This window comes from Fistularia commersonii, chromosome 18 (genome assembly GCF_037954325.1).
Source record: "Fistularia commersonii isolate RoL2024-O1a breed Wild chromosome 18, RoL_Fcom_v1.0, whole genome shotgun sequence".
Lineage (NCBI taxonomy): Eukaryota > Metazoa > Chordata > Actinopteri > Syngnathiformes > Fistulariidae > Fistularia > Fistularia commersonii.
This window is the reverse complement of record NC_141301.1, coordinates 15,487,555-15,502,172: the sequence shown is the minus strand read 5'-3', so window position 1 is coordinate 15,502,172 and position 14,618 is coordinate 15,487,555. Positions and strand designations below refer to the sequence as shown.

Here is a 14,618-nt window from a genome sequence, read left to right as displayed (position 1 = left end):
TCGCTTTCGCGGCCGTTCATCTGGCTTTCCGGCCCGGGAAAGACTCCACACACACACACACACACACACACACGGCGGCAGAAGACTCGTTATCATAAATGACAGCTGCGTTATCGTTCAAATGCAGTGGAAACTGAGTGTTCTGTCGCCGGAGCCAAACGACAGTCATACATTTTTTCGCTAAGACAGCTGCGTTTGAGTCGCGCTTCGTTAAATCTGCGGTTTGTTGTGAGTCTAGACGAGTTCAGGAGCGGCGGGTTCTTCAACGCGGATTGAAAAGTCTGGTTTTTGACCTGAAAATAGAATCGCAAAAAGGCCTCATAAATTCACGAGTGTTAAAACACACAACTTTTGAAGCCGACAACATCAATATCCAGATCTGAACCTCACCCGGCTCCCATCGGAGGCTGTATTTTCCACATCTTTCTGCTCTAAATGAGAAATCGCTGCACCCCGTTGAAGACGGATGCTTGGAGAACGTCGACAGGTCTCCACCGAAAGCGTTGCGCCCGAGGCGTCGCTATCTGGATCAGATGAGAACGCGTCGCCCGACTTGACCGGAATCAAACCGCCGACCTCCGACTCCCCCCGCTGAGCTTTAGCGCCCGGCGATAGCACGGCTATTATCCGCGCCCGCCGCGCCATAACCACATCCTGCGAAGGCAGTTTTCCAGCCGCCTGATCAAAGGTCTCCTCTTCCGGGTTCCAGACTGACAGAACGACCGCGACAAGTGGCTACGCTTGATTGCGCCCGGATTGATCAGCGGTTGATGCTCCCAAGAGCGTTTGATTTGGTATCTCCGCCGCGACACTCGAATCTCCTCCGCATTCAGATTCAAGCCTATAAACCACTTGATCCGCGATTGTTTTTCTTACCCGGGTCGGGATTGACAAGCGCGGGGCGGCCGCCGTTGTCTCGAACCGCCGGAAACACTTCGAAGTTCAGCTTTCAGTTTTACATTTTTTTTTTTTTTTTGGTTGTTTTTCTGTAAAAAAAAAAAACAAACTGGTGAAACAGAATTCCATTAAGAAAACAAACAAAGGGTACAAAACACAGGTTGTCTGTTCGGGGAGGGTAAACAGAACAGGGTTGTTTACGCCGCAATCACGAGTTTGCCGGGGCGAAGCGCGTAAAACGTACGTTCACTTTCGCTAAACAAAAATAATATGATAAACAGCACAATAAAGGGCCGCGTTTGAAAAATATCAACTTTGCAAGTCGGCCGGCGCTAATTAGAAGCGCGATGTGTTGCCACGATAAAAACAACTGCACGCTTTTTCATGCACGGCTCCATTTATACCGAAAGCAGCGCTAAACGGAAAATGGCGTCGGCTCGTACGGCGCTTCAGCTCGGTGCTTTCCGTTCACCCGTTCACTCACACGCCGCTGGAGCACTTAATGAGGTGAGGAAATAACAAAATAGCCACTAAAAGGCAACTACCCTTTAACCGCACAAAGTAACCGCACATGTTGTACAGCTCGACGTAAAGCGGTACTTTCTCATTAACGCGTATAACTCGCTATATTTAAGATCACCGCGTTCCTTTAGGATCGCTCGGCGTCGGATTACCGACGACTCGCCGCTGTTTGTTTTCCTTCGTTACTTGGGCGCTCAGGTGTGTGTTACATGAGGTTAATCTCCATTAAAATGACCACGCGTGTGTGTGTGTGTGTGATGGTCCGGTTTGGAACAACAGTGTTTTGCCCTCCTTGAGTCCCGCCCAACTCCCCTGTGACAACGCCGAAATGGAAGTGTGCTCCGGGTCAGAGTGGGGCTGTAATTATTTCCTCACTTCATTAAGTGCGAGTAAACCATCACACTCAGCACTGCGGCTAATGCGATGCCCCCGTGGCATTGTAATGCTCTCTAAATGAACGGCCCTCTGACAGAGCGAGGCCCGCCGGGCGGCGGATTACCGAAGGGGTTAGCCCCGACAATATTCGACCCCGGAGCGGCGCAGACCGGCATTATCGGGCTTAGATGACCCAGACGCTCCTCGCGAGAGCCGGGGCCCCCGGGCCCGTCGGCGTCCCCCCGCCCCGCCCCCCCCCCCGCCCCCGCGTCGGGATTCTAATTAAACAGAAATGCCATTTAAAGGCCGCTGACTTTGACGGGTGATCGCCGACAGCTCTCGGAAGTTAACTCCTCTCCGTGTCTTTCCAGGGGAAACGACGGTGGAGGAGACGTACGACAGGATGTTTACCGTCACCAGCCGGGTGAGATTCTCTGTCACCAAAGATGATGACGGAGTGCCAGTCGACTGCGTCATTGACCATCCGGCCGTGAAGGACCTCCTGGCGCAGAGACAACTGGAAGTGCTGTGTGAGTGACCACGAACCGTCTCGGAGTCGGGCGGCCGCCTCGTAGGCGTGGTTCGCTATCCCCGGATTAGCCGTTAGCTTAACCGTAATAACAGGGACGGCATGTACGCGTTCGTTTAAAGATATCGACTTTAAAACTGCAAATATGTGAAGAATCCACACCCCGCTGCCGAACCCCATCCTTCTCCGTCATATTACTTTGTGGATATTGCAGTAGCGAATAGGGAAATTGTAAATCTACTTGCGGTTTTCAAGCTCCTCGGGATCCATCATACGGGGGCGGCGGGGGGAAGCGGGGGGGGGGGCAACATCTGCAACAGGCGCGTGGTGATAGATTGCAGGCGTCGATCTGAAATGACTGGGAATGAAGCCGTCTCCGCGCGCGCTAAACGCACGGCCCCCGCCGTCTGGCACCCGCACGCCGCATTGATTCGTTTTGGCTATTCTTGAAGCTCGACTGACCCCTCCGTGCTGTCGAGTGTGAGACGCCGGTCGGCCGCGGCGCCGCGGATCCGACGAAAATGGCAACCCAGCTGTCGGGTGACACTTTACGGACCGGCGCTCTTTAAAACCCGGCGAGGAGGAGACCGTTCTACCTGACGGGAGGCGGATTCCTGCTCCCTGTGGCGACCTTCTGCCTCGACCGGTGGCGGCAAAAAGAGCTCTCGTGCTAACGGTAGCGTCTCTGCTAACGGTACATCCGGCTCCCGAGCGTCGCTTAGACGCGGGAGCGGCGGTACATGGAGCCACGCCCCCCCCGGTACCGGAACGGTAGCCCGCCGGGATTCTCGATTCCAGAGGCAGAACTCGTGTTGCGGTTGCCATGACTGCGAGCTGCCGCGGCTGTTTTGTGTTGGCGAACGCGCTATCGATTACGGCGGCGGCGGGTGGCCACGCCCTGTTAGACATCAATCAATGCAGGGGTGAGAAGCCTCTTTGTAGTCGGTGCGGAATATTCATTTAATTTTATTATTTTTTAAGATTTTTGTCTGACCTTTTGAGGGAAAAGAAAAAGCTTGACTGGAACCGCTTGACATTTTGGTAATCTTTGGCGAGCATTGATAAGAGGGAAGAAATCATTTTGCCGTGAGGTGCTGCAGACTGACTGGGTGTCGAATGAGCACATAAGATAATCCCTTTATCCTTCTCTACGTTTCACTCCGGGCTGTGTTTCTTTCATTTAGAAGTCTCTTTCTCTCAGCGCTTGGCTTTAGAGTGCAATCATAATTTCAGTTTTGGCTTCAGGTGCGGGTTTGGAAAAAAAAAAAAAAAAACGGCTTCCTTGTTATAACGTATGACAAGAGTATTGTCAATACCCACCTCTTGTATTTTCAGATAAACCCGAAGTGAAGATTGTGGTGACATATCCTGAAGGATTAACCAGAGAAGGTGACAATCTAGATTTGACGTGCATCGCGGAAGGAAAACCACAGTGAGTGCGCGCGCACACACACACACACACACACACACACACACACACACGGTGGACGGTGGTGTCTTACCTGTAGTGTCAAACCGCCTCCTCTATTTTCATCTCCTGCCAGTTCGACCACCCCCTTAACCTTTACGCATATTATAGCGTCTAAATGTTACATGCTGTTTGCATGCCGGATGAGGAACGTTATTAGCCGCCGCCTGCCGATGGCCTCTTTCCCGGACCATCTCCGGCTCTGACCTTTATATCACATCTCTACCGTGGGAAGACGGCGTCTGAGTGACGCCTGTGGTATTTGGCTCTCCAGTCCCCATCAGATCAACTGGCTGAGAGTAGACGAGGATGTGCCGCCGCACGCCGTGGTCACCGGTTCTGATCTCTACATCGAGAACCTCAACAAGTCCTTCAACGGCACCTACCGCTGCGTGGCCTCCAACGCCGTGGGAGAAGCTTACGATGACTACATCCTCTACGTATACGGTAGTTATCGCCTCTGTTGGGGCATCTTCGTTTCTCTTACAGCTGCAGGTAGAACAGCGACGGATGACGCGAGAAAACCCCGAGTTTGGTTCAGGAAGCTGAGGCTGTTCGGGAGTGGAGTAGAAACCTTGCACGTTTGTCACGCAAAAGGTCAGAAGGGATGAAACCGATGCTGAGAAGCGGCCGTGTGGATTTGAGAAAAAAAAACAGCTTTGAGGTTGCGCCGGAGGTGGAAGGTGCCACCGGACGCCAAACGCGTGATGATTACGGTTCGGGGTCGACCTGGAGGGCGAGGAACCTGTAATGTTTCTAGGTTTGAAAAATGTACCGTGTGTACAGGAACGATCCTTGGGACGTTAGAACGGGTGTAGGCTTTAATGGCAGATAAGAAGAAGAAGCCCCAATGTCGGTTGGAGGATACCGCTTATATAGTATACATATCATCAACATTAAAGGCTCAACATTAAAGGATCAAACTAAGGCATCAACCTTATGACATCAACATTAAGGCGACAATATATTCCTACGGAATATTACATCCCCCTTCTTTTAAAGGAAGCACTAAGTCTCTGTGGTAAAGCTTACGGCGGAACAAAATAGAGTATAGTAAAAGTGGCCTGTATGCAACACTAAACAATTATCCAAACATACTGAAAATGTAAACATTAAGGCAACAATATATTCCTACGGAATATTACAGAACCCGTGAAACCCGCCAACAGGTGGAGGAGACGCCTTCTCCGTCACCGAAAGCGAACCTTCCCGGCCGCTCTGCGTGAGCTGCAGAGTCGGGAACAAAGAGCCGAGGCTTTTTTTTGGGGGGGCATTTTAAGAGTTTCTAAATCTTTTCCAGGATGTGGAATTCGCACCTTTCGATGAACCCGCTGCTGACCCATCAAAGGTCGGCGTTCTTCAACTTCTCACGCATTCTGTTTTTGTCATGTCGTCATTTCCCCCCCCGGCTTCGGGTTCGACACAAATATTCTCACATTCTCTCCAAGCTCCGTATTCAATTTTTCAAATCCCGATTGACTCGGCCGTCTTTTAAGCTCCAACTAATGACGGATGTTTCCCTCGCTGGGTAGGACTCACGATATTTTCAAGTCGGTCCGTCTATTCATTCGCACTCGGGTTGGTAAGGGGCAAATACCTGCACCGTCGGAGGAACCCCGCGCCGTCACGGGGAGAAAGTGGAGAGTCTCCGAGTCGGTTCCGTGACAACATGGCGTCCGTCTAGTCGGCATTGTTTGCAGCAACACAGCGGAGTGACGCCAAAGCCCTCCGCCCTTGGTTTGCCGAGGAGGTCGGGAGGTAGATCTCCGGGGGTTTATGCAGGCAGGAAGGACTCATCAAGCGTCCTGGTGTCTGTGCAGCGCGCTCTCCTCGGACCATAATTTCCTATTTTCGCCCGGCCGGCTGGCAGGGACGATGAGAAAGATGGAAAAATACATTTATAGCAGGAACAGCCATTGTTGGTGAGATCTGTCTTTTTTTTTTTCTTCTTCTTCTATGGATTCCTTGCACCCCGCGGTCTGGAAAACCATTTCTCTCCTACAATTTCATTTTGTGCCTTCCGAGGCTGCGCCGAACATGACATGCCGGTGACAAGACTAACACCTGGAAGGGCAAGTGTGATACAGACCCTCGAGTTCCTGTGCACATTATCTGGAGTCGGTATGTCTTGGAATCAGACAGTTATGATTAGGACCGTCTCGTCCGTAAATGGATTTTTAAATTAATGTTACACGTTAAGCCTGAAAAATAATGTCTGAGAGCAGCTTCATTAAAGAAAGCCGTGCCTTCAGCCCAGCTCCGAGCGCCTGTTCTAGCGGGTTCGGTCTTTCACGACGCTCCCAAACACCACGGTCGTCCCATTATTTTGGCCGACGAGCGTCTCCCCGCAGGAGCGCCGGTCCTCGGGAGGTGCTGAAGGACATCACCACACCGGATTCTGGTGATACAAATGAGCGATTTGTTGGAAAGCGGCATTTATGGGAATCCGCAGAGGAGATCCGTACCTCGATCGCTGGCGCAAAACAGGATTCTTCTCATCAGCAGATCTTATATTTGTATTAGGGCCGGCATACCGTAAGTTAAGTTACTTAGAAAGTCCATTTTCGGGGTAGTTGCAAGCACACCCAAGGCGTCACACAGCGTCTGCATAGCGATCCTCCGAGCGGCATCCCCTCCGAGGAGCTCAACATACTCTTGCAGTTTGTGATCATTTTCAATATTGCATGCCCCGGGTCTTCCAATATTCAGAAACTTCTTTTTCCCTGACATGCACGACAGTGTCCTTGTAACTCGAGTTTTCCAGCGAGTCCCAGAACTCTGTCGCCTCTGGGTTATTCATCATCACGCTTTGCCAGGCAGATGATGACATCTGCTCGTTCCCCAATTGGCCCGTAATGATCACTTCCAAACAAAAAGGACATCGTATGCCAGCAAACAGCTCACTCAGGTCAGACGTATCCAAGCCGACGCGCCTAAATCCCTAATTCCGTGTAAAGACCTCACAGCAAATGCTGTTTATCGTTCTTTCAGGAAAATCGTCACCCGATTAGATGGGACTAAAAAACATTTTATCATTTTTCTGCGATCTAGCCACGGCGGCATGGATGATGCGTCTTTCGCCGATTAATTAAAGCGCCGCCGCTTCCAGAGCGGCTCCGGCCATCTCCGGTCCAAATCCAGTCCAAACTTCCTTGTTTTGGCTTCCTTTGCATTCAAGCACCAACTCTCCAGAGTGAGTGACTGCTGGAACCCCTGTACCTTCAGCTCACTTTAATGAGACACAAAAGTTTTGCTTCAAGGTGCTTAGAACCTCATACAGTCGTGTTTGCGGCCCCACTTTCCTGGAGAATTCAGTCGCTGTGAAATAAACGTAGCGCTACAGAGGGCGTGTCGTCCCAGTGCGAATCAGGGCTGCTGCGGTTGCTTAATTGGAGTGTGTTTTCTGCACGCACAGGCGTCTTAGTGTAATAACGGAGCGATTTTGTACATTTTCACCCGCAGCACTTAACCCCAGCTGACCACCAGTCCGGCACCTGCACTAATTGCACTGTATTTCCTTAAGCAAACAAACAAACTTGTTTTTGTAATGCGCCTACACTGGCAAAGACGCGTCAGGACGCAAATAATACTTTATTATAATTGGCTTCGTTTTCGATGAAAAGAGTCTCGGAATCACAGCCGATGTTTATTAACCGTCTAACTTCGGTCCGGCCGCCTCCGAAAAGAGGTCCTTTCACCCACGGCTGCGGGGACGGGGGGGCGTAAATCCACGTCGGATCGACTCGCCGGTGTCTGTCATCGCCCTCGACGAGGGCCGGGAGGTGAAATGTGGGGCCTCCGGGAGGGTGACCCCGCCGCCGTAACTCACGGACCCCGTAACGACCAGCACCTGTCCCTCGTTGTCAATCGGCGCACCTGAAGCCGATCAACTGCGGCCGATTAGCTCCCGCTGACTTTTTTAAAGCCAGACACGAGCGGGTAAACGGGCGGCTGCCGTGCAGCACGCCGTGGGTGGGTAGGGGAGGAAAAGAACAAGCTGTGTTGATGCTAATGTGGATTCTGTGTGTCTAAATGCTATGTCATGCTGTGCGTTTTGCAAGCCCAGCTACCTTGTGGGTGTTGAGGCTAAATATTGTGAGGTTGTTGTGATTGCTGACTCTCTTCTGCTTCCCTCCAGTGTCAGGTAGTGTGGATATTGTTTCATCCGTTCTACCTGCAGACACCTGAGCAGTGGCTTGTTCTTTGTTTATTCCTTTTATTTGAGCTGCTGCAGCTAACCTGCCCTCTTTTTCTTAGGCTTGTACATCTTCACCTTTTCCTGACTTGTTTAATAAACACAATTCAATTAAATACCAATTACATCTGGTTTTGTTGCTGGCTGGGGTGGAAACAAATACTCAGATTCACATGGGCTGCTGCAGTGGTTAGCCAACTAGACGTGCACGATGTTTGAAGGGAACACCGAACCGACAGTGTCGCTTCCCAGTAAGAAGGTCCCTGATTGGATCCCGGCGTGGCTCTTTCCATGTTTCCCCTCACGGTGCAAACGCATGCAGGAGGTTCATCGGAGATCCTAATTTATCCAGATGTGTGGGTGGTTGCATGTCTCTAGAGCAGGGGTCCACACTCCTTTAGCATGTGCGCTAATTAATGTCAATCTACTATAAAAATGCAAAATTATTCTCTATGTTGGTGTATTTTGCATGACGGCATGAACCCATATACAACTCTGTACTTTTTCATGAACTTACTTGGACTTTCCCCGAATGGAATCAGGGCTGTAGGGTCCGGACAGTAGCTACTGCTAGCCAGCCTCAAGCTATTTGGACTCAACCTTTGTCCCCATATTATGAGCATTGACTCCCAAGTAAGTGGCCAACCGTGATGGAAGTTGGTCGTAGGTTTTATGGACCGTCTGAAAATGCCCCTCCATGTTTTCCTGTGGGTAGCGGGGCAGAGGAGGCAAATGCACTTCGAAATTGACATGTAAAATGTCCTCCCACTTCCATGTGGAAGTGGCAGTTCTTTGGCTTATTTGGTTCCCCTCCCCCAATCATTTTTATACTTTTTTTTTTTTTTTTATTTTAAAGGAAAATTGGAGAAGTAGGTAACTTGTGAGCTTTAGAGTTTTGCAGAACTTAGCGCTGTTGCATGGGTGTATCAGAGGTCAGTCTGGATGCCCTGATCTCAATGGACAAATTTCATAGTTAGTGATGATGGATGATAGACTGCTTTTTTTTTTTTTGAATACCTTGCTACCTATCGACATGAACGTCTCCCGAAGACCCTGCGACCAGTGAACGCCTCTCCTCCTGTGACAGCCGGGACAGGCTTCGGCGCAGAATAAATATTCAGAGTTCAGGTGGATTTCTGCATGAGCGGCGCTTTCTCGGCTCTCCCTGTTAATGGATTGCTGTTTTTTTAAGAGCGGCCTTGAGAATCTCGTCCGTTTAAGCGGCCGGTTGAGTCATCGTGGCTAAAATCTCATTTCGTAAACACAAATGGCTTTGTTTTGCGGGAGAGAAACCTCGACGAAGGCGGCGTGAACGGGGCATTTAAACATGGGGGGGGGGGCAAACCGTGTTGGCAGGCGGCTTTAAGCAGGCGGCGATAAACAATTTCTCCTGCATTGTTTCACTTTATGGTTAAATTTTCTCCTATCAAATTCCTCACTGATACAAATGCTCCTTGAAAATATGGCCTCACTAAAATACACTCATATTTCAGCCTTCATAAGGCTGAGCCCGGAGTCATCCAGCCTGGAAATTGCCCGTGGAGAATTCTTGTTGGGCTGGATATTATACGTGCCACATCCTATCCCAGCCTTTGTGAAGACCCTCTTTCCTGAATGGCCAATTTCCCTCTCCCAGACGCTGACATTTCAGCTATCATACTGCCTTCGGTCACAGGGAAAGAAATCTAGCCCACCTCCCTCTTCAAATGCTGTCAGAGGAGAATCTGTCCATGATCCCCTGATACACCCCGACCACCGTCGGCACCACCTCCGCCATACACTCCATCCCCGGCGGTAACATTATGCCGTCCTTGATGTTTTATCATTAGTTTGGGAGTGTGTGGTCCCCCACTGCTGTCTTTTGATGGAGTGCAGACAGTAAAGGCACCGAGACAGGCAGCCAATTTCCCCCGCTGCGACTCTCCCGCAGCAAGAGGTCGTGCTATCTTTCCCTGGCACCGGAGCCGAGGCACACGTTTCCCCCTGATGAGGAAGCGCTCCCTCCTTAGCACAGTTGCATACCTGAATTGCCTTCCATTTTGTCTGGCTGAATGTTTTGTTTGGGGGTTACTGACGAGCTTAATGAGTACAGTATGGGGCGGCGGGATGCTGTTCTGGGCTCTGCTGCGCGGCGGCGGGAGGACGGAGGAGTGGTTTAATTCGGAGTTTGACTTAATTATTGAGAGACGCTGAAAAATGGCAATGCCTCCCCGCGGTTGCCAGTCATTGTTATTCGGAGTTAATCAGCCAAAAATTTAAAACGCTGGCTTTCCATCATCAAATATGGTACCGGAACGCAAAAGTATGTCCTTCCCTGCCGGTGGGGATGATCTGATGTGCGACGTTTACTTTCCGCCGCTGCCGGGTTGTAAAGAAATGCCCCGAGGTCAGCGTCGCCTCTTCACCTTCAATGTCTTTTAGAGATTTATTGATGCAAGTCACACCGGCCAACTTTGTCCCTGTACAAGCCGTTTGCAGTTCTTACAATCTTCAGGAAGTACTTTCTCTCTGTGCATTCGGACAGCGGAAGAACTAGAGACCGTGGACCTCGGATGCTACATCCATGTTAGCTCCTCTTCCAGGGTCTTTTTAACGCAGGGGTCCCCGTCCCCCCATAATTCGGTACTGGTCCACAGAGAAAATCTTTCTTATTATTACAAATAATGGTGTCTTCATTAGACCTTCCGGATCTTCAGCCATCGCCTTTCTGCCGCTCTTAGCTCTGTTCACACATCAGCTACCAAAAGCTAGCCTTTTGAAACAAGGGAGCCGGAGAGCTTTTTGCAGGAGGAAACGAGCAAACGATGAGATCGCAGAAGCGTCGCAGTCTGCCGCCAAAAAGAAAGCTGCATTTAAAAGAAATGATCAAGATTCCGTGCTTAAGTTACGGCTTCATCGCTCCAGGGGATACACAAGCTCTGTGCATGCTATGTATTGTTTGCGGTGAACGGCTAGCTAACGGAGCTATAGTGCAAGATGATTGTAATTGCCTAATATTAAAGTGTGATGGTTGTATTCAGATGAAATACTGTGAACTAACAAGAGTTTTTATGATTTGAACCCCAGCGCTTGGAAACGGGCCGGTTAGGTATGTAGGGAACGCCCGGTCTAACGGTTCCATAGGAACTTTTGGTGATCGGTGGAACTCATAAGCCACGTCCATTGCAGATCGCCATTCTTAAAAGCTACCCGGTCACGAGGTCAGATGCTTTCTTTGGACAAAATGCACAGTAGCAAAGTGAAATGGAGCTACCGAGAGGTCCCAGTGGGGTTTCCAGGGCTCGCAGAGGAACACCTACATTTTGGCCAACATGAGTCGGGCAGTTAGCTAACTGCTAACGGGGTTCTTCACAGGGCGAAGCAGTGCAGGGAGAAGATAAAAACCCCTCAACCATCTGTTTGTCCTTGGTTGTCATTCCATGAACTTTGTGGCAGCTTCACCTCCACGGTGTCCATGTCCTCCTCTTTGTCGCTGGTTAGTTTTTGAGCGTGGAGCTTCCGGTGCGCGTCACAGCGTTCCCTACCGACGTCCCTCACTGCCTCTGGGGATCCAAAAGTAACAGGTTCCCCTGGAGGAACCGAATTTGAGCTTGATAGTTCTTTGTACTTTTTCACCTGAAAGAAATTCATGGCTAAGTTCTTCAGCCGGTCCGACAGCTCTGTTTTTCGGCCGGTTTGGACTCCAGTCACGCTGAGGTTGGTGTCCTTCACTGAGCCGCATGTATACGTGGACCAGATCAAGCGTATGAGCTTCGGACCCGCCGCATTTTTCCAATGACTGAACTCCGTGAGCAGAAGGAGAACGTGCTCAGGTCCAGATACGACGCAGGAACGAAGGTCTCACATCCGGCTTCCCGTGTCTGTGGAACATCTGTGGCGCGGTCTTGTTTTTTTGCTTTGTTTGTTGTCTTGTCGCGCTGTTTTGCTGCTCTTGTTTTATTTGCAGAACGCCGCGATCCCGCTCGCTCCCGTTTTCTCCATTTCAAAAAGGCATCTCTCGCTATTTGCGATTCTCCGTAGCTTCTCCGGTTTCCGAGGCGCGATCAATTCTCGCGTGGAGTTTCTGGATTAGCGCTCGTCTCGCCGCGAAGACGGAGGCTGTGCATCTTAACCCAAATCAATGGGCCCGTTATATGAAGAATGGTTCATATTCAAATAAAGTGCCACTATAATCCCATTTGCATTATTTGGAATATAGAAACAGGCACGGACGAACGATCGCTTTAGTCCTTCATCATGCGAGATTTGCTTCTCGCCGCCTCCTGTTTTCCAGGAGAAACTTTCCACGGCTTTTAGATTGCATCATTAAATCTGGTCCAAAGTGTCGCCGTGGAGAGAGGTGGAGGGCGATCCCGCCGCCGCCGCCGGTAATCCTCTTTTCATTCAGCACCTCCAGCGGGTCCCAAGTTTTCATTTAGCCCATAAAGTATCTTAATGGTCGCTCGGTGGATCGGCATAAATTTCAGGGGGAGGGCATGTAAGGTGCCGCACGTGGAAAACGTTGTTCTGAATCTTCCGGAGCTCCTGAATGTGGCGGAGACGGCTGCCTTTTCAGTGTCATTAGATTTAGTAGAGCTTAAAGCTCCTTAAGTTGCCCGTACTTTGGTCCTCAACCACATAAGTGCAAATAAAGGACATTCCCATGAGCCTCAGCTTAGCATTAAATATTAACCACGGTTCGGTGTTATACCTGCTAAACCTCGCCGCGCTAACTGCTGACGTTAGCCTTCGCCGTGGCTGTAAGCAACGCCGTAAATTGCGAGTTCACTGAGCCGGCCGAGATTGGAAAAGAGCTCGCGCGCGTTATGATTTTCTTTTTTTTTCTTTTTTTTTTTTTTTTTCAACCGCGCAGCTTCTCATCTTCAATGACGTTTGTCTTGCTTTATGCTTGTCTTTCTTTATTTCTTATACATGTTCTTTATTTATTTATTTTTTTGTTTTATTCTCCTCATCTAGATGCTCCCACCACTATCCCCACACCCACCACCAACCCAGTCAACACGCAAGGTACTGTATACTCCATTGCTGTCCCTCTTACAACCCTGTGTGTGTGTGCATGTGTGCGTGTGCGTGTGTGTGTTTGCATGCATGTATGATCAATCGATCCGGGCGAAAGCACGAGGGCTGCGACCTGAAGGCAGCCTGCGGGCGGCCGGTTTTTAATCAGATGGCTGCTGATCGGTGACATTGAGGACGGACGGCGAGGGGGCCGACACCCGTCACGGTCCTTTTTAGAGGGAACGGGAAAAAAAAATAAAAACAGAGACGCCGCCTCGCCGGTTCGGCTATCTTATCAGCATCTCCAGCTATATCTCAAACAGGCCATCCATCATATTGTAATGCCCTTTACATCTCCCCTACAAATGCCAAGTCACATCCTGTCTTTGTTTGGCCAAAACGCATCAAAGACTTGAAACGAATGAAAGGCGGTTCATTTGCCAGCGTTCTGCACACTCAATTTCAGACTGTGTTTCTTTTTTCCTACTTTGTGCAGCCATTAAAACCCATCTATTGTATTTAAAGCCACGCTAAGGCTACACGCGTGTGGCGAGGCAACCTCGGGAGGTGACATTTGAATATGCCAGAATTTGACATTTCAGTCCAAAAAAAAAAAAAAAAAAAAAAATTTAAAAGCTATCTTTAAAAATAGGTCAGCTTATCAATAGACGCATTCGGATCATTCCGGAATTCTGACCCCAAAAAAGTTACGTGTCAATAAACAAGTGGTTTGAAAGTCGGCGTTCTGCGGACCGGCGTACGTTTCGCCACAGTTGAAAACTTTTTTGGGCCTTTTGATAACGTCTAATGTAATCGCTTTTCTTTAACGCGCTGCTGTCAGAAGAGCAGCATCCAAGGGTAGAAGCTATCAAAAAACACGAAAATTAAAAGCGCGGACGTAAACAGACTGGGACGATTCTTCACAAACAACTTCCGCAAGGTTCGACGGCTTCAAGTTGAAAATTTCCTTTTTCAAATTTGTCCGCAGAGGTCGTGGAGAATTGCTGTCGAAATTTGTCCCAAATGAATTTGTCAATTCATGTAGCTGTAAGGCAAACCTAATGAATCGGAAACAGGAAAACTTGATTTGCCCCTGAGGGCCGATTGGGGGGCACATGGGAGAACATCAAAATTGTGGACATCAAGAATAAAAAAATTTAACAAAAATTAAAAAGTAATTAAGAAAAATTTAAAGGTGTAAATGTACCACTAAAACTACAAGTCTCAGAATGCTCTGCTGGTCTGCATCATGTCGACTAACTCTACCTTTTCTTGTCATCGTCCCAAGAGTCCAATAGTCCAATAGTCGTCTCAGTCCCACAGTAGTCCAGTTTCCATTGGTTCCCTGCAGGTTATCGGTACCAATGGCGGTCGTTGTTAACCCGGCTCTCGACCAATCCGGTACGAGATTATAAGGTTTGATTCCCATGTTTGGTTTTTGCAAAAGTTTGTCCTTTCTGACGCGACCCTGTACATTTATACATTTATCCGTGCTCAGGTAGACGCCGGCCCGAGAACATCGGAATCGCTGCGCATTTCTTTCCTTTTCCGAATGAGCTTCCCGTTCGTCGCCCTTTCGGAGCCGGAGAACGCGGCGCTTTCAGCTCCCCTTCTGTCTCGCGCCGTCGGAAAAG

General features: G+C 49.6%; 1 protein-coding gene across 3 annotated transcripts in view; it reads left to right on the top strand.

Moving 5' to 3' along the window:
* The window catches only part of cadm1b (cell adhesion molecule 1b), a 164,287-nt gene that overhangs the window by 126,753 nt on the left and 22,916 nt on the right, over window positions 1-14,618 (top strand). For 2 of the 3 annotated variants that reach the window (XR_015107438.1, XM_086164153.1), the window contains exons 6-9: window positions 2,166-2,324; window positions 3,659-3,755; window positions 4,066-4,238; window positions 12,943-12,993. Coding sequence is in view for 2 of the 3 variants with exons in the window: in XM_086164153.1 (XP_086020279.1) it covers window positions 2,166-2,324; window positions 3,659-3,755; window positions 4,066-4,238; window positions 12,943-12,993 (480 nt within the window). In the remaining variant the exon portion in view is untranslated. The remainder of the gene's footprint in view (window positions 1-2,165; window positions 2,325-3,658; window positions 3,756-4,065; window positions 4,239-12,942; window positions 12,994-14,618) is intronic. The other variant, XM_086164155.1, reaches the window with a different exon arrangement.